Source organism: Vigna radiata, chromosome 6 (genome assembly GCF_000741045.1).
Source record: "Vigna radiata var. radiata cultivar VC1973A chromosome 6, Vradiata_ver6, whole genome shotgun sequence".
Taxonomy (NCBI): Eukaryota; Viridiplantae; Streptophyta; class Magnoliopsida; order Fabales; family Fabaceae; genus Vigna; species Vigna radiata.
In genome coordinates, this window is record NC_028356.1 from 4,445,003 (window position 1) to 4,466,186 (window position 21,184).

The following is a 21,184-nucleotide window of genomic DNA, read 5'->3' on the forward strand; positions in this document are numbered from 1 at the left end:
TTCCAGAAGAAGAGGAGGCTTGGGTCTCTGGGATAAGCAGTGTTGAAATGAAAATAGGATGAGGATATCCTGATTTCTGATCAGGTTAAAAAAGTAAAAAAAATAAAGTAAGAAAAGGTTGTTTTTGTAATTAAAAAAAATTAAAAAAAAAATTGAGGGGGTAGAGGGAGTGGATGGGGAGGTGGAGGGAACACCACCCATACTAGAACGATGGTGATAGTAGAAGAAGAATGTTTGATAAACAAAGAATGGTCATCTGAACTTTGTGTATACTCGAGAGATAGTAACTCAGATATCAACTTGTGATTCCAATTCTTGTTATCTTGATTTAAAACATAAAGCGATTTCTGAAGCTTGCAAACAGGATTAGGATTAGAAGGACAAAGACCAATAGGAGGCTTCATGTAGATTTCTTTGATTAAATCACCATGGAGGAAAGAATTATCAACATCTAACTGATGAAGAAACCATTGATTGTAAGGGGAGTCCATCCACATGACGGATTGTTTGATTGGAAGAGACGTAAAACGTGTCAACCATGACATCGCCATCTTGTTACATCTTTTCCATGTTTCATGAAGAACATAGTTAGGGGGAAGGCAAGGAATGATACTAAGAAAAAAAATTTCTTTGTTCTTGATTTCTAAGGCTACAAACATATCATGTCGCCATTATTGAAAATTGGTGTCTGAGAGAGGAGGAGTGACGAAAATTAGGATTGGATTTCTCCGAAATAGAGAAATAAAGGATAAACAAGGTTAGAAAAATGATTGAGTGGCCATGAGAGAAACATATATAGATTTTCAATCTCATACCATGATAGCGTTTGACAAAATACTTAAAAGAGGATTTCTCATGATTATTGAAGAGAATAAAATGTGTACAAAACAGCAGCACAAAAGGTTTATATATAAATCAAGGAAAGATAACAACTAACATTAACGGTTACAACAAGAAAAAGAAAAAAAGAGATTTGTTATCTCTCTATCATGGAGAGACCATAACACACGCCATCAATTTAGTGATCACCTTATTCAATATTTTAATCTTCTACTTTTGCTATAATGTATTTTTTGAAATTTTGAGGATCTTCTTCTCAATCCATTGTTGATAAACCTCTAATAAGATATATTATAGATGACATTGAGGGCATGCATGCTATATGAGGAACAAGATGTTGTTGGAGCAGTGGTGCATTCTAGTGAAGCTTTTGAAATTGAACTTGTTGAACGTATGTAATTTGAGTCCAAGTAGGCAACAATGCCAAAGCAATACCACATCAACAATGACTACAAAGTTTATGATGATTGAATCAAACTCTGATAGATAAGTCTCAAGGCCTTAAAAAAACATTCAATAAGACAAAAATTAAAGGGATCACAGAAGCATAACATGCACGACTTCTTTATATAATTTCTCAGACAACTAACCTACATCTCGTAATTTTTTAAATTTTGTTCATTTCCGTAATGTTCTGATAAAACTCCACACTTCACTTAAAGAAAAACAGAAAAAAGAGAAAAAAAAAAAAAACTAAATGAGAAAGCAGGTATAAATAGAGTGACAGATATTGATTTTGGTTCTCTATGCAGAAATTTTTGGGGAGCACTCTCGTTGAACTGCCTTCATGAGAAGACTGTCGTGTTCCAGAGCCATCTGAACCGGAACAGACCCAAGCCCATTGGCCATGGCAAGCATTATCTCCTTCGTTTCCTCCTTGAACTCTTCCATGTCAACCCTTCCATTCAGATCATGGTCGAATTGCACGAACATTGACTCGTACACACGTGCCACTTCCTCAGGCTCATGCTTCACGTCCACGCCAAAATGAATCTCCAACACCCTCATCCTCTGCAACTCCTTCAGCATCTCCGCGTACGACAGAACACCATCCTTGTCCGTGTCCAGCTGCCAGAACAGCTCCCTCACACACTCTCCGAACGCTTCCTCGTCCTCCACGAAACCAACTATGGTTGCGCCGTCTAAAACCTCCACACTCATTCTCTTCTCACAACTAAATTGCTGCCAACTTTATGTTTCTTTGGTTTCGGATGACAACCTTTGTTGGTTGTTCAGGGTTTATATAGCAATGAGTAGTATACAGTTGGTTAATATTATTATAACTGAAAAACATGTTTTGATTAGTTTCGCTTTTTGTGACCATTGTTTGCTTGATTTTGAACACGAATGCTTGCGGTCTTTGCACAGTTGAATAATTGCTTCTTTTTTCTTTGGCACACTTACCAATAGGAAAGTTCTATTGAAACGGTGGAGAGATTATTGTGGGCCATAAATCAGCTAACAAATAATCATGTAAGAAAATATAAAATATCCAGGTCAAACAAAATAAGTTGTTAGAATATCATGATCTAATAAAAATCTGTTGGCCAATGCATTGACTTGCTCCAAGTTTCGAGAAGGTTCCATTGGTGTTGGGAGAAAAGCATGGTGAAACATCTATCGAAAGGAGCTAACTTGTGGAAGTACATGACACAAGTCCAAAACAGGGGAACCCACTGATTATTCCACTCATCTCTGTTTCACTCTAAATAATAACACATCTGTTACAGTGTGTGCTTTCAACCACTTTCGGTGCTTCGACTAGAATGCTTATAGTTTAAGAAAAGGATATGCTTTCGTTGATTCCAAAACCATGTTTCATCGTCCAAGGCTAAAACATTCAACCAAATTCAGCATGTCTCTGCATGCCGCGAGCTACATTATTTATTTTTTTGTCTCTGTTCTTAATTTATGCCTTTACTTCTTACATATCAAATATAAAAATATTGTATCACAATAATTTATGTGAAAGGTTTATTTTTGGAGTTCATTTAAGTTTACGTTTACTTCAATTTTATGAGCGGGGATTTTCTAATTTTTATTTTACTATTTTATTTGAGTAATTTTATAAAAACACTAAACTAAAAATAAATGAAATTAATAACCTGAAATGATAATAAAATAAATTATCCTATAACCTTACAAAAAAAAAAAAAACAACAACAACAACATTTGGTTGGGTTTGATTAAAAAGGTACTATAGGTATATGTATTTTTCCCATCTCTCGTTGCGTTTATTTATTACATCGTTTATTATTGTATGGGCGTTGTTCCCTCCACCTCCTCATTTTCTCCCTCTACCTCCCCAACTTTCAGTTTCTTTCTTTTTATTACAACATTATCCTTTTTCTTTACTTTTTTATCCTTTTTATTATTTTTTTTTTTACTTTTAATGTTATTTAAGAGGGTAACCACTGAACCCTAATTTTTACTCTCTTCAGAGCCGTACCTCCCCCTTACCTCCCCCTTAGTTTTAGTTTTATTCTGCTGACAGCCCACCTCCCCCAAATTTTAAGTTTCGCCTCTTCTTCTTCCACATTCGTGACTTTTTTTTTTTTCTCTCTTGTTGACTTCTCTTTCAAACACTCTAAACTCTAACTTTGCTTTCCATAGTGGTTTGGTGCGGTGGTGTTGGGGTTTCGGTGGTAGTGGTGGGCATTGGTGGTGCGTGGTGTGGTGGTGTTTCTGCACAACACATGTCTTCCCATGAACAACGTCTCTGAAGCTGCATATGGGGCTGCAAGTTTGAGTACCCTTTTGAAGGGTCATGAACCCTCGACCCTTCCATCTACTTGAAGGTTAAGAGGTTTTTTATTTGATCCCATGAAGAAGNTGTTTCTGTTTCTGCTGTGGTTTTCGTTTATGGCGTTTTGGGGGTGGTGGAGTGCTCAGGCAAGGAAGTTAAGAGAGCCTTGTGAAGCAAAATGGTAATTCTCTGTGTTTCATAGAATGAAAAAGGTTGTCTTTTGAAGTTATGATTTTTTCTTTTTTGTTTATAAATGAGAGACAATATTCGGAATGTAATAAATAAGGATATGTGTTGCTTCNTCTCCCTTCATTCATATATTTTCTCCACTTTAAAGATGGGGTGCTTGTCATTCAACTAAAAATTTATGGTATGGGGTGGGAGATTTGAATTTCTCGGTTAGAAGTTGGGTTTGATTTTATTTGTGAAAGTGTAATTGGATGTCTCCAAATGAATAAAAAAAATTGAAACAATACTTGTTTTATTGCATATTTCTAGGTGCGCGTTGCAACTTTGCATTTTAAAATGTTGACATCCGTTTTTATCTGGAACGGAAACTGACATCCNTTTTTATCTGGAACGNCTATTGACATNCGTTAACGGATATTTATATTTGTTTAAAGATTTTACAGATTGAAATTCTTCACTCCTTCAACAATTCTTTTGAGTAACATGTTACCATGAAAGAACAATGAATGTAAAAGAGAATGAAATATCTTGTATTCTGAAACTGAGTAAAAATTATTAAACTTTAACTCTAAAAATAAAAAGGGTAAATTAGGAATAGAAAAATAGAATGAGGGATAAAAAAGGAAGGGGGAGGTGGAGGAAGAAAATGGGGGAGGTGCAGGGAGTAACGCCCTTATTGTATCTATTACTCTTTTTTTTTACCCTTTTGTCTTTTTACAGGCTTCGTTGGATTCTTGTTCAGCCCACTTATATTTCACGCCTTCCATTGATTTTGGGCTTTTGTTTCCTTTCTACTGAACCTGGCGAGAGCCTAACAAGGCTGATCCAGTTTTAATTGTTTATTTTTGTTAGGCTTTTGCTTCTTGCTATGGCACAATTTTTTCATACAAACATTCCTAATTTTCAAAATAACAATTTTACCCTTCACATAGGTGATTTTCTATTTATCTGTTTTAAAAAAAAAATTCGAATTTTTTTTTTTTATAATTTTTACGGAAAAAATATAACATTCTATAAGAAATGTATTATATCATAATACATTTGTAATACAAAATTCTCGAGTTAAAATTACTTTTATAATTTTCCTTTTAGTAATACTTTTTCTGATAAATCCTAAAATGTAGTCACTTCCTTGACAATAAGATTGTTTAAAAAAATTAGCAACATAACAATGAATAGCATAACTACTAACAGTAAGGATTAGAAAGATATATACAAATAACAATACAGTAGACGAGTCTTGTTTTAATTCACTTTTTTTGAATTATTTTAGGACAAATTAGATACACGTTTTCTAACATAAACAAACTTTCAACTATGAAAAATTTGATTTTGATATTTTATTTCTCATTCATGTCTAAAAATTTAATGCTACCATCTCAAAAATGTTCTCACTATTCCTTTGTCCAAATTTATATAAAATCGTATTCTTATAAGTTTTATATATTGTTTAGTAAAAGTCTTTTTGTTCCCCATTGCAATTCTTATGTATAATATTACAAGCTAATTTAACGATAAAAGTTTTGGTATCTTCTGTCTTTCATTCTCTTCATGTGTCTTGTCCTTGAGTTGGTTTTCTATATTGTGAAAATTCTTATTTGAGTTCCTTGACTTGATTTAATTCATACTCAAACCATTCTTTCAGATAAACTTTCATTCCCACATCCTATTATTACAATTGATCAATCTTTCAAAAGTTTGTTTAGCATTTAAATTAATATACATTCTAGGATAATTTTGTACCAAAGATAATTTTGTCAAAAAATATTTTTTATTCATTTTCCCAATTTATAAATTGTTATTGTCACGCCAATCTAGATATTATTATGATCATGTTACTTTCTCTAAATCATTTCACCACATCAATTTATTTATTTTTTGTTATAACATCATTATTTAACTATTTTCAATGACAAATAGGAATGACAAATAAATTCATCATTGTGAGTCTTATCTGAAGTAATCCTTTTGTTAACAAAAAATATCTGAATTCACTAGGTACAGATAATATCCAATTTTTTCAATTGAATATAAAAATGATGATAAGTATATATAAATATGTTTTGTCCTCATTCTCATCCCCATCCTAATATTCATCCTCATCCTCCTAATTCCGATTTCAATTAATAAAATACTTATAATTTGTTAAATGATCTAATATATATATATATATATATATATATATATATATATATATATATATATATATATATATATATATATATATATATTAACAATTAGTTTTATAATTTTTTTTCTTTTAGTTATACCATTTTTTTTAATTATTCGACTTATATGGAAATCAATTCGTATATCCAATATATTTTCTCTCTTATTCTAACCTTTTGCATATAAATGATGTATGTAAAGAAATATTTTGTATGTCTCATATTTAAATATTACTTTTTTTAATATTTTATTTATATTTTATTTTTTAATATAAAATATTTAACTCTAATTTTAAGTATTCAATAACATAAAATTTTTATTTATTAGGTAAAATAAAAAAATTTACTTCTTATTATCTTATTTTTAATTTTTGTTTCATTTAAAGAACTTTTTTTGTTTTAGTCAAATAATTTCAATATGAAAATATAAATTTTTTCTTTAGAAATAAATATGAGAATGTGAAGCTAGTCAAACTCATTGTCATCTCTAATCTCAATAATTAGATAATATATATTTACACTCTTTTCGTATTTTTGGATTGTAAACCTTCATTTATGTCTTTTATTTTTAGACCTCTTATATTTCTTTGGTTTGCAAATGTTTATCCATTTCTTCTATGTTATTTTCCTATCTTTTCACTCTCACCCCATAAAAATTATATTTGAATTTTGATATTTCTTCTATCACTAATTTGATGATTTGAAAACAAATAAAAAAAAGAATGAGAGAGTGGTGATAATAGATTTAAGAAAAATGATATTTTGACACCAATTTTTTGACACCATTTTGACACTGCACACATGTCAAAATGTGGTTGGACGATTTCAAATTAAAAAAAAAAACTTTAGTTTTTTTCTTCTAAATATGTCCTTGTTTCAGTTTTTTTAATTTAAAATCGTCCAACCATGTTTTGACACGTGTGCAGTGTCAAAATAGTGTCAAAAATTGATGTGAAAATATCATTTTCCTAAATTTAATTATAGGAACTCTTCTCTCAGAAGACAGCTGTCTACATTTTCAACTTTATTTAATCATATTAAATTTTGTTAAGTCACTTTGATTTCTATTTATTTATTAAATTATTATAACTAAGTTGATACCTATAAACTTGGGTTGAATATTATTAAGATGATATTTTTTAGCTAACATCATAGTTTTCTCCCCACCCCGTTTAAGGTTATTTCCCAGAACCTTCCTATTTAAGACAAATTAGACGATGTATAAATGCATACGTAATATAGTTGTGACCATTTCTTCATTCTAATTCATTTGCATCATATGGTTAAAGAGGACTTCCCATTTGTGAAAGCTGGTATTGCATTCCTGTTATTATTAATTCTCATTAATTTGCTCTGAAACACTTAACCTAAGAACATGTTGGGTGATTATCATGATGTTGATGGCATGTGTCGGTGGTTAGTGACCAAACATTTGGTTAGAAATCGGTGATTCATATCATAGTACAATTTTTATTCTTAACTACTAGGTGTTAAATTCATTACTTATTAGAAAGTGGGTTTAAGCCTAATTCAACTCCACACAACCAGTTTGTAAAGTGAGATTTGCATCTCACTTGTATATTATAATTTGGCCTTATTTCTAGTCGATGTAGGACTTCCAACCTTACTCATTCGTATACTGGATTGCAAATAATGAAATTATGTTAATACTAGAGGTGTAAAAGTATATTGTATCTTAGTAGTGAATATAAAGTATAGATGGTATCTTATTAAAAGTGAATATAATATGTAAAATAGTTTGGATCACACCTAATGCTCTCAATTAGATTAAATTACTTTTCCTCTACTTATATAACTTATAACTCTTAAAGAATCTATCCATCTTTAAAATAATATATATAAATTTGAAAAAGAGTAAAACTATATTACTAAATTAAAAAGTGTTATTTAATCTAAAAATTTAAATTAATTTTATTAATGTGATTTCAATTTTGGAAATATAAATATTAAATTTAATTTTTTTAAAGTAGATCCTAATATTTTCAATAAGAATTCACAAATTTCTTTAAATTTAAGTTTTGAGGGATTTAAAAAGTAACGAGACACCAACATCTCACTAGTAATTGAAGTTGATTATTAAGATTTATAATGGACTTTAATACTACTAATGAGTCTTATTATGATAAATTTATCAAAAAGATTTAACAATTAATATGACTCAACTTAAATTCATATTAAAAAAATTGATACCATTTTCTATTCAAAATACTAAAAGAAAATATATATTTAGAGTAAACCAAAATCTTACACGCAAAAGATGATACTAAATAATTGTTAGTATTGGATTTATATAATCAAGAATGCTAATTTTTAAATTAATTGTTTAACTGAGACAATTTAGTTTCGGTGAAACCGACACTAATGCATTTTATTTTAAATAATGGATGAAAGAGATGAATGTGATGAAAGAAATGAGTATAAAAGAAGGATATAAGGAGAGGGATATGGAAGAAGGAAAAGAAGAGAAAAATACAGATAAAGAAGATGAAGAAAAAATGTAGATGAATGTGTGTATAATAGATGAGTGTGGATAAAGATGAATGTGGTGAACTAGATGAGTGTTGATGAAATATAAGAGTGTGAGGAAATTTATGAATACTAGTGAAAAAAATGATTAAGTATTTATAAATATAAAATGGATGAAAATAAGATGAAATATTTATGGTAAAAACAAGTTTTAAGGGAAAAGAATAACATTATTCAAAAACTTATCTAAAAATGATTACTAATGCTAATTTAAGCACTTTGTTTATTATAAACTTAATGTTTGTTTTGAAATTAATTAAAAAAGCTTTAATTGTGAAAACTTATTTAAAAATCTCAATGTATGCTACTTTGTTGTTGATTAGATAAATTTTCGCATGAGTATTATACATAGAAGAAGAAGAAGAAATCTTCTTACACAAACAAAAACAAGGATGTGTGAACTAAAATGAAATTCTTGGAATTTTTAAAAAGAGGAAGCTTTTATTTTTAAGGCTCTTTTATCTATATTATATTTGGTTTTGGCCCTTTTAGTTTTTTGACGCAATAAAATTACTCTTTTTTAAAATAAACTGGTTAAATATGTTTTTAGTCTCTATATTTTGGGACGATTTTGGTTTTAATCTTTCTTTTAAACTAAGATACAATTTAGTCCTTCAACTTTAGAAAATTCTGGTTTTAGTCTTTTTTACCAAAATTTTTTAACTTTATTTACTTTTTACCAGAAATTTTGATAAAAAGGACTAAAACCAGAGTTTTCTAAAGTTGAAGGACTAAATTGTACTTTAATTTAAAAGAGGGACTAAAACCAAAATCACTTCAAAATATAGAGACTAAAAACATATTTAACCCTAAACTAAAAGTGTTCTAGGACTTATTTATTTTTTCAATGTCAATCTCTTAATTCACATTGTTAGGCAAATATTTGGGGGAAAATGTGATGTATAACACTAGGATATAATAAAAAAAAAGAGAGTAAATATCATCTATTTTATATTAGTATCAAGTTTCCAAAATATTAATTAAATCATAGATAATTTTACTGTTAATTAACCTAGGTGGTTGGGGACCACTCGTTTTAGCCCGCAAATACTTTTTAATTTAGTTGATTAACATCATTATTTTAATATGGAATTAATTAATGTTCTTAAACGCCGGCCTATTGGATGAAAAATAAATAAATATGCTGTCCTATTTTGAAAAATACACTAACTTGATTCGGTCTTATTTTCTAAAGCTGTATTATTTATATAATATCATATTTAATTTAATTTTACGTATTGCTACTGTAAAAAAATATACAATCATGAAAAATAGTAATAGAAATTAGTTTTAATATAAATATTATTAAAATAAACAACCTTAATATATAACATATTTCGTAATTGGATAATGATTTTAAAACTCTTAGCAATGTTTATATATTCTGTACCGACAAATTTATGCACAGTTTTTTTTATTATAATTTTTATTGCAATAAAACTTTATCTCATTTTTTTTATCCCTTTTTCTTTTTATTGTACAAATTGTTTTTCTTTCCTATTTAGGTCACTGTAGTGTTTCGGTTCCGACAAGGCAACTCTTTTATTTACAAAATATTTCAAAGATTTTAATTGAATTCGTAAAAGGTGTGTCCCAATCCCCTAACAAGACTTCTTTAAAATTTATAACTAATCTAAATAATTCAATCTTAATATTATTTATGATAATCTAATATTTCACATTCAAAAAAGTCAATGATATTCTCTATCCATTTATATTGAGAATCACTAACTTACACGTACTTATTCCAAGAAATACACAGGTAAACTATACTATAAATATATTGGGATATAGTTATAATTTATTAAAGTATTTTTTAAAATTCATAGAATTATAAAATATTTTTATTATGATAAAAAAAAATTATAATAATATACCACATGACTGATTTTAAATAAAAAAAAATTATTTGAATTTTTTAAGTAATTATGCATGTGATTATGACTCACCTTTATAATCTTTATTTCTTACAATAATTCTTTTGAAACATTTTCAACACATATGTAATGGAAACAAAAAAGATTAGCTTTTAAATTTTATAATGATAATTAAGATTAGGGTAAAATATAATTTTGAACTTTTATATTAGTTTGGTCCTCTATAATTTGTTAGACTAAAATGTTTATTTCATTATTTTTTGGTCCAAGCAGTCTTAATTTTTGTTTAATTCACAAACACTAATTATATGGCATGACATTTATTGTAGTTTGTCACATGTTATAATGTTGAAAACTGATATGGTAAATTATCACAAGAATTAATATGCTCTAACATAGGCTCTTAAAAAATCAAAGTTAGTAAGTTCAAACTTAACATTCCGTTTGCTTCCTACGAAGGGAAATTTCAGTACGCGACAATTATCGAAAAATACGCTACATAGTAAATTATTCTCTAAATATACTTGTAAATATAGTAATAATAAGATGTAAATAATATATTTTAGTAGTCTTTGCTAGTTTTTAAAAGTCAACATTAAAAATAATTTAAATACACATTTTTTTCTTTAACTTTCTAAAACATTTTTAAGAATTGAAGAAATTTTAAAGTAAACAAATTTTTGGATAATAATTTAGGATCATATTTTAATAGATTTAGTGTTCGAACATTAATATTATTTCGAAAAAGGAATAAGCAATTTCAAATATGAAGTCTCATTTGTTAACATCGACTGTAAAACTTATCGGTATATCAAATATTATATTACTTGAGAATGGATACTAAATACAATTTAAATATTTATATATATATATATATATATATATATATATATATATATATATTTTTTTTTTTTTCTTTTTTTGAGATATCTTTTAAAAATAAAGAGAATTCTAAACTCTAAAATTAACATCGACAATCTTTAGCATTTAAATATATATTTTTCTATTAACTCTCTTGTAACATTTTTTAAAAGTAAATAGAATTCCAATCTTTAAAATCAATAATAAATCAACAAATAACTTTAATTAAGGATTGTATTTAATGGACTTGATACTAAAAGATAATAAATATATTATAGTTTCTATTTTAACTTTTTACTTTCTCATTTTTCATCGTTTATACTATATAAAAGCAAGATATCAAACTGAAACAAAAATCAAATGAGAGACTAAATTTATATTACAGCCTTCAAATGGAGACACGTTGACATTTTTGTTAATAAATGTGATTTAATCTCTTCGTTGACATTTGCTAGCAAGTCTGACAAGTCACGTGCATGATTGAACTTGTGTAGTTGAGTTGTATTCAATTTGACTATAAAATAATAAAGCAATAACTATTACATTTAATGGACAAATATATATTCAAAGTCTTTCGTGTGAACAGAATAAATGGGATACCAAACAAGAGTGGCTGCACATTATGTAGAGACAGGATGCCATAATTCTATGTTATATTTTTTTAGTATTGTGATTTTCAAAGAGTTGAAGTACTTTTTTGTTTTTCAACGAGACTCTTTATATATATATATATATATATATATCATTCATCACCGACCCTATGACATTAGCATTCATCAATATAAACTACAAGAGAAATAGAAAATAAATATATTAAAAATGAGTGAAATAAGTCAATTTGCAAAGCATAAAAAAACAGACAACCAAAGTAGAGAAAAGAAGTTGCAAAAATTATTTGCTTTTTTTTTTTTTTTGATTTGTGTGTACTAAAGGATCTTGGTTGGATAATATGTTGTTAGTTAAAATTTTGACTTTTTTTTTAAAGATATTGTATGATCTTCTATTCATTGATTTGAAATTAAAGAAAAAGAGGTTATTTTTCTATTCAATTTTTTATTTATGTGGTAATAATGTTTAATTTTTGTCTTATTTATTATTTCGTTGTTGTATTGCTATATAATTATTATGAGAATGATTGAAAGAAATTTTTTTAGGATTTGTAATTTTTTTTCTTTGGATTTAGTCATTCTATGAAGTTTTTTTTAGTTTTTTTTCTTTATGTGATCTAAGTGGTTATTATTATTATAGTTATTGGGATGATATGGAGAATAGAAAATCAAAATAGACTTATTATGTTTCTTTATGCTATTTTTGAAATTAAAAATTTTATGTGCATGAATGAGAATAAATCTAAAAAGAATGAGTAATATTATTTTTACTTGATGTGAAAATTTTTCAATATTCAAACAAGGAATAGTATGGTGGTTTCAATTATGAATGTATAACAAGTTACATATATTAATTGACTCAACATGAATATTGATGGTGCAACTAGGAATTGTCTTGGTTTGACTTCATTTTTGGAGAAAGTCGGGTGATATGAGATTAGTTTTTCAACTTGTAATTTTCTATTTATGTTGAGTTTAATGTGGACAATTATGTATTGGAGCATGCTTGGAAGAAAGGATCTCAAAGGCTTTGGTTGGAGAATGATTCTTTTTTAGCATGTCATAATTTTTGGGATCAATGAGTGATTTTTAAGGGAGGTTTTAGAAAGAGACGGCATTGGTGTTTGCATTTTGTAAGCATATACAATTTAAAATTTGTTATATTTTTTGTGAAGAAAATCATTATAATGATATATTGACTAATTTAGTTTTATCTCTATATATTTATTTATATTTTCTTTCTAATTGATATAGTATGTCTATATTTTATGAAACGTGAATTTTATCAGTTTCACATATTTTATATTCTTTTATTTTATTTTTTTTAAATAAATTTTTATGTAATGACAAAAATTGATGAGTTTTGGATATCAGTGTAACTATGATATCAAAGTTCATAATAATTATAACATCACCTTATTTGAAAAGTATATATAGGAAAAATATTATAAAACATGTTTCTGAAAAGTATTAGATAGTGTGAACTTATTGATGTGTTGTTAAAAACATGAAGAGGAGAAAATAAAAGGTGAGGTAGTATATATGATCTGATGAGTTAGGGAAGTGTTAGCAATGAATAGGAAGATTCACATATTTTGAGAGAGTTGCAATCTCATTGGATACTATACAGAGTACGACCACAAGTAGTTGTACACTTGTACAGTACGGGTGGCTTCAACAATCACCTTGCAGAAGCGTTTCTGAATTTAATGCATTAAAGGAGTTACTTAATTTCAAACGTTACAAGAAGCAAGTTTGCGTGTCGACTCAGAAATCCACTCACTTTAACTTTTTTCCATTATTCAGGTTTAAAAAAAAAAAAAAAAAAAAATCTCTTCAATAATTCTTTTTTTACAATTTTTTGATAAATTCAAACAGACCAATAAAATGATGACACATATTCTATTATCAAAAAATTATTAAAAAAGAGTTGTCAAATTATCGTTGTGTTAAAAAATAGTGTATAATTGTTCGTCATTTACTGTCTGAATTGTTCACCAGATTAAATAACGTAACCTGCTTTGCTGCATGGGCGGCATGGCAAAATAAATGCACGTTCCTGTCACAGATCCATTATTTTGAACAGCTGTTTCTCTTCTTATGGCATAGGTTTTTAGGTTAATGCAATGTAATCTTTTTAAGAAACTTTTTAGTCTCTAAATCATAAACGATCATAGGAACTATTGTTTCTAAAATCTTGTGTAACTTTGTTTCTAAAATCTTTACTTTTCTTTTCATAATGTCAAATTAGCTTTTAAAATATTTTTAAAATGTCAAACTAGTTGAAAAAAAAAATACTAGTAGAAGATTATGACATGATAAATCACTGAACTACAACATATAAAAAATGCCATTATCACTTGGAATATTTGAAACTGAGTTCTTAGGGAAAAATGTTATAGGAAATAATAAATCTGAAATTTGGTTTAAGGTTAGAAGCAAAATTTACACAAAGTTTAGGACATAATTAATGAAATTTAACATTGTCCCTTATGAGTAATATATATAAATTAAATTTATATTCTTGAGAAAAAAAAATTGTTACTCTAAAAGATGTAAGAGTCTTTTATTCCACATGTTCATAAATTAAGCTATTTAAATGCTAGATCAGATGAAAATTTAATAAAAATTTAATTCCTATATTGTAAAGTTCATATAAGTAAGTGAATATATGTTTTAGTTAAGGTCAAATTAAGAAAAAGGCAACTTAATAAAAAAAAATCAAAATGATCTGTTAAATATGATATATAAATATTTTAATATATTATTATATTTTGAATTTACAATGTATAATGTAAAATCTGATATAATTTTTTTTAATTTGTTTTAAATTACTGAGATTAATTTCGAGATGGAGATAACTTTTGATATAAGATTTTATTTAGTTAATAGTTTTAAAATTGTTGAAATTTAATTTTGAAAGAGATAAGTAGTTTAAAAAAAATCAAGTATTCAAATAAAATTAAACAGATGGAAACCTGAGATGATTAGTGAATTTTCTGACTAGTTGCCAAATGCATTTGCATGTCAAAATAAGCTAAGGGAGAAAATGTTAAAAAATAAAACGTCTAGTTTATTAAAAGGAGTGAGAAAATGAGATATTAATTACCACTTTACAATTTAGTAGTAGAGATTTATTCCTTTAAAGTGCAGTTTTAAAAGTTTTTCTCAATTTTAATTTGACCAAAACTTTAATTCTTGACACATTTAATCTGATTTAAAAAAAATATTTACTTTAAGAAGTTAAAGTTTAAAATTATAGGAATTTCGCACAATCCTATTTAAATTTACTCAGAATATTATACTAAAATAGATGACATATATCAATTTAAAAAGATATTTAATTTCCTTCTTGATTTCAAAATACCTCTCTTTAGTTTATACATATTTAACAAGATAAACTATTTATTATAAATAATAAAATATCTTCTGTTTAGTTAACTCGTTGTTATTTTACGTATTTTGATTAACTGAATTAACACTCGTGTAATATAGATACTTATGTATGTTAATTAGCAATAGTATTTTGTCACGTTGCAAGCCGATCAACCGTGTAATAATATTTAATGAAATAAACTTATTTACTTATGGTGAAAACTTATTTTTGGAAAGTCGAATTCGCAATATCAAACAGTGTCGTTGGTGTTCAAAAACGGATTAGAAATTGATTTTTAAAAGCCAAATTACGCTCTCTTTTTTTATTTTTATTTTCTTTACAATTTTTTTGTCCTTTTCTCGTTGTAAAAAAATTGGAAAATCTCATCGACACTTGGTTTCAGAGGAACGAAATTCTGAACGGATTTTCTGGTAGTTTCAAACATTATTCATTTTTTTTAGTTGAAGGATTCTCTATAATCTAAATTTCAACTTATTTTGCAATTATATGATACTATTTTGATAATTTTGTATGTCTATTTGAAATCTATTTTTTAAAATGATATTAAAGTCATTTAATATATTTTAGTACTATTTTTTTTAACTTATCATTTCATTGATTATAAAATTGATCCACAAATTTATTATTTTAAAGGTAGATTCAAGTCTCATTATTATTACATTTCTTTATTAAATTCTCTTTTAAAATACCATTAAAATGTATAATAACTGTTACTTAAATTTTAAAGTCCACTCCTTAATCCTATTTCGCCTCTGTTATGCTATGTAAGTTCGCAAATGTACAATTTTTTTTTGAAATAGTTTTGTTGTGGGAAAAAGAAAATCTTATTTTGTACATTATTATACCACAGTTAATATTGCATGGAAAAGGTAATGAAATTATGATAGCAAAGTAGCAGGATGCAGCAGCAGGCATCTTTACATGACTAATTTTGAGTAGAGTATGCTGATATAAGGCTACAATAGTTGTTGTGCTTCAATTACAGAGCCTATCTTCTTTTACCATTGAAAATGAGGAAAGAAGCAGGAGACGAAGAACAACTGACTTAGATGGAAAGACTAAATTAATACAAGTTAATGCGAGAACTAAAAGGTTCTATCTCTTCCTATAAATAGAGGATTTTTCCCACTAATTTTCTCATACTTCATTATCAAACTTATCTTATCATCTCAATAGATCTGTTGTATTTGCTGCTGCAAGATGGCTTTCAAAATAGCAATTCTGATCCTGGGCCTGTTGGCCATGTTCCTTATAGTCTCCTCAGACGTTGTATCCTCCAATGCAAAAGAGGGTAAGCTGTAATATTTATTAATATTTCTTCACATTATAGTATGAAAACCTTTAAAGTTAAAAATGTATAATACCTTCATACTGATTTTGGATCATGTTTTGATTTCGTCATGGGTGTGCAAAAGTAACTTTTTTACGATAAATCGTTCACTAACTCCGTTTTGGTTATTAAAGTGAAAAATTTAGTGCGTGATGCCAAATATCCCGGTGGAGGCTTTGGAGGGGGGTACCCTGGTTATGGCGGTGGCTATCCTGGTCAAGGTGGTGGATACCCTGGACGTGGTGGTGGCTATCCTGGTCGTGGTGGTGGCTATCCTGGTCGTGGTGGTGGCTACCCTGGTCGTGGTGGTGGTTACCCTGGTCGTTGTCGCTATGGATGTTGTGGTGGCCGGACATACAATGGAGGATGCAGAAGGTGCTGCTAGAGAAGCTGCGATGCATGCACAGACTCAGGGTTGAGACAATGCACTTACGTAGTACTTACTATATCTGATGAATAAAATGTGGTGTTAGATTCGCTTGACCTTTCTTTTTCTTATCAAGAATAAGAAATTAATGTATTGTAAAGAATAAAATGTTTCAACCTTTTTCCATATTAATTAAGAAAATATATACATTACATTTACAACATAAGTTTGAATATGTATAAACTTCATACAAAATATTGCAACTAATAATATATATATTAATTTTTTTTTTTATATCAGCGTCTTTTTGTTCTTCATTATTTATAATAATGTCTTTACAGCCATAATATTTATCCCTAGACTAAAGAACTCAGCAATCTAAATCTTCATTGAACAACGGTCAACATAATATTTAATTTAGGCTGATTAGAACGTGGCTAATAAACCTTGAATCGTATCAAAAGGATCCAAGACTTTCAACTTTATCCTATAATTTAAGTTTCTACATCTGTAATATAAAACAACCTTTTTATTTTGCAGGGTGATACACTATGTTATAAGATTAAAATGGAAGAGTTATTTGATTTGTACTTTATAAATTACTATTGAAAACGAAGTGGATTCTAATTCAAATTATAAAACCGATTTTTAAAATAGGATTTACAGTATTTATATATATATATATATATATATATATATATATATATATATTTTAAAATATAAAATTTAAATATTCCTAATTTATAAAATAACATTTACACTATATTATAAATTAGTTTAATCTTTAATTAATATAAGACTTTTAATATAGTTATTTTATACTAATAGATATATATATTAAATATGAAACTTAAATATTAATAAATAGTTTAATAATAAAGTAAAATAATATACTCAATAAATAATAAATTTCACTATATTTTAAAACAAAATTACTCATCCTAATTTATTTATCAAGCCACTAATATAAATACAGGACTTTGAGAAACAAAAAAACAAACAGTCACTAAAATTATTTATTAAATAATTTTCATGTGATCATAATTATATTCATAAATAAATGAAAAATATATCATTTAATGAATAATAAAATAAAAAAAAAAGTAATCATAATAATAATATTACTATAAACTAGAATCCACAAGGTTGTGTTCTAGTGATTAAAAAGTAATAAATTGTATTCATTGTGCAATTTTTATATGTAGCTAGGAACAATTATTACAAATCATTTCAGATAAGGACATTGACAGAGTTATATTAAATAAAGAGAGAACTTATTTAAGATTTCTTGAAAGTTCTACTTTAAATACCTAACTATTTTGAGTCAGTAGATTTTGGACATCGGAGCACCAAGGCCTTTTGCACTCCCAATGGGAAGATAAATTGAGTAAAATTAAGATTGCTTGTATAGAAGGAAATTATGGAAAAGAAAGTATATATTTATATATATAACTAATTAAAATCTATTTCATATGAAATAATTTTTAAAATGTAAATTAGAGTTCAAATAAATTTTAAATTGAAATTAAAATGTTTCCTTTTATTTCAGTTGAACATATTCGAGATAATGGGTATGAGGTGTAAACTTTATTACAATGCATGTTATTTATATAAAAGAATAATGTATTTCTTTTTATCGTAGCACTACCTTGTACCAGTCTATACCTATATGAGCATCTCATCTATCAATACCTCCAAACATTTATATATTCAGAGGATTATGAATGTTTATTGAAAAAAAAAGCTTCAAATGGACTTACACGGTTTTTAATTATTATACCTGTTTATTATTATTATTATTATTATAAATGTTATAAAACTAAAAAATGGTTATTCAACACAATTATTTAATTAATAATGTCAATGCCTCTATATAACTGTACTTCATGTCTTAAATAATTGAAATTTCAGGTGAATAAAATACATTAACTTTTAGGTGTTTGTAATTTATTACTTGTTTTATCTTGATCAGGCTAACTACATTTTGACACATATAATATCAAAATGATGTCAAAAAATTGGTGTCAAAATATCATTTTTCCTCTTATTATAATGTCAAGTTATGTAAGTTTTTGTGAAGTAACGTGATTTCTTTTTTAGAAAATTTGAGAAGGGAAAAATATCATAATAATATATTTTTGCTGTGTCATGAAAGAAGTTAATCTGAACAAAAAAAAGTTAGATAGTGTACAAAACTATCCTTGAGTTTCTTTTGAAAGTGTTGGTGGTAAGCACTTCTTGACCAGTGATCCCTGGCTGAAAAATCTATTGCAGCCTGCTATCCATAAAATATTCATATACATAAGAAGTATTCATATGAATACATATGTACAATAAACTAGAAGAAGTATTCGTATAGATTAAATCAGAAATAATAAATTTATGGTTGATATGATGAGATAAGATAAGATAAGATAAGAGAGAGAAAAACATGTAATAAGTACACATAAAATTAAAATATATCAATGTTATTGTTCAATAACCTAACATATCGCAGGAGTCCCAAGGGTACAATAACTACTCTGCTTCAATTTAGAAGCTACATTTTTCTACCGTTCAAAGTAGAGAAGGACATAAGTGAAGAACGAAACTCTTGGGTTGTTATATCTTGATAAGATTGCATTAATAAACGCCAACTACCAAGTTAAGAGAACAATTCCTACTTCTGTAACTTCACTCCTATATATACACCATGTTTTCCACTACTTTTCTCATCCTTTTTTACTAAACATATCTCCTTAATACTGAAAGATGGGTTTGAAGATGGCAATATTGATCCTAGCCATGTTCGCCATGCTCCTTTTCGCCTCCTCAGAGGTGCAATCCACCAATGCAAAAGAGGGTAAGTTACAATATTCATCTTGTTTTTTAATACTTTCTCAACTTGAATTCGTAGTTTTCTAACTATGTAATAAGTTTCTACTAAATGATATGTACAAAAGTATTTGTTGTGTTCACTAACCAGTTTGGGGTTGTTAAAGTGACAAATGGAGTTGGTGAAGCCAAATATCCTGGTGGAGGCTATGGCGGCGGCTATCCTGGTAATGGCGGCGGCTATCCTGGTCATGGCGGTGGCTATCCTGGTCATGGCGGTGGCTATCCTGGTCATGGTGGTGGCTATCCTGGTCATGGTGGTGGCGGTCATGGTGGTGGCTACCCTGGACGTGGTGGGGGCTGTCGCTACGGCTGTTGCGGTGGCCGGTCATACCACGGAGGTTGCAGAAGGTGCTGCTCTTACGCTGGTGAAGCTGTTGCTGCACAAACTCAGGATGAGACTCATAACTGAGTCAACTCACGTCAACAATGTAGTACTTAAGATATTTCATGAATAAAACGTCGTGTCTATAGTCATGGAATGTTCCAGTGACTTTTCTTATGAGTTTAAGAGCAAATTAAAGTGATGAATATTATCTATATTCTGCAAATTCTAATTTGTTCCAAATATCCTGAGTTTTACTTCTGTCATTACTATATAATATCGTTAATTCGAATTCGAAGAAACACGTAGAACTCAACAACGTACCTGAAGCTTAATTAGTTGGACAAGGGTCAATCTTCATTAATTTCCCTAATTAAATCTGCCTAATAAACTTTAATAATATCCTTTATTAAAAAAAAAATTGAATAGTATTAATATGTATGTTTTGAAGATATCTTCTAGTATCTTTTAATGATATATTTTTATAGGTACGAATATGTATGTTCTTTGTATATAAACAAGATAAACAGTTTTAAAGATATCTTCTAGTGGTTCATGATCTCTTTTAACAAGGACAACCTTCTTATTATGAATAGTAAAATTGTTTTTATAGATAATTTCTCTATTTTAAAATATTTTTATATTGAGGGGTGTTGTTTGACATTACTGTTTATTCAAAGCTTCTACTTTTATTTTCTTACTAAAAATAATAATTTTTATTTATTTATAGGATGAAGGTAAAAAACAAGATTGAGTATCAAAGAATCGGTGCTCTTTTCACATTGTCCACACGATGGACTGCGAAAACGGTATTAAGGAAAATAAAATTTTAATACCATTTTTTGACACCATTTTGACACTGTACACGTGTCAAAATGTGGTTGGACGATTTCAAATTAAAAAACAAATTTTGGTTTTTCTCTTCCAAATATACCTCTGCCTCAACTTTTTTAATTTGAAATCGTCCAATCACATCTTGACATGTATGCAGTGTCAAAATAGTGTCAAAAAATGGTGTTAAAATATGATTGTCCCGGTATTAATTGTACGTTGTG

General features: G+C 27.7%; 3 protein-coding genes across 3 annotated transcripts; 2 read left to right on the top strand and 1 right to left on the bottom strand.

The window, feature by feature from the left end:
• Positions 1-1,327: 1,327 nt before the first annotated feature.
• LOC106764552 lies at positions 1,328-2,065 on the bottom strand. Its single transcript, XM_014648819.2, has one exon. The coding sequence runs from the start codon at positions 1,999-2,001 to the stop codon at positions 1,585-1,587; it is 417 nt and encodes a 138-aa protein (XP_014504305.1). The 5' UTR covers positions 2,002-2,065; the 3' UTR covers positions 1,328-1,584.
• Positions 2,066-16,364: 14,299 nt separating this feature from the next.
• LOC111241832 (glycine-rich RNA-binding protein 2-like) lies at positions 16,365-17,151 on the top strand. The gene is made up of 2 exons (XM_022781953.1): positions 16,365-16,524; positions 16,698-17,151. The coding sequence occupies exons 1-2, from the start codon at positions 16,434-16,436 to the stop codon at positions 16,946-16,948; spliced, it is 342 nt and encodes a 113-aa protein (XP_022637674.1). The 5' UTR covers positions 16,365-16,433; the 3' UTR covers positions 16,949-17,151.
• A 2,459-nt stretch (positions 17,152-19,610) lies between these two features.
• LOC106763284 (glycine-rich cell wall structural protein) lies at positions 19,611-20,372 on the top strand. The gene is made up of 2 exons (XM_022781952.1): positions 19,611-19,772; positions 19,912-20,372. The coding sequence occupies exons 1-2, from the start codon at positions 19,682-19,684 to the stop codon at positions 20,214-20,216; spliced, it is 396 nt and encodes a 131-aa protein (XP_022637673.1). The 5' UTR covers positions 19,611-19,681; the 3' UTR covers positions 20,217-20,372.
• The last annotated feature ends 812 nt before the right edge of the window (positions 20,373-21,184 follow it).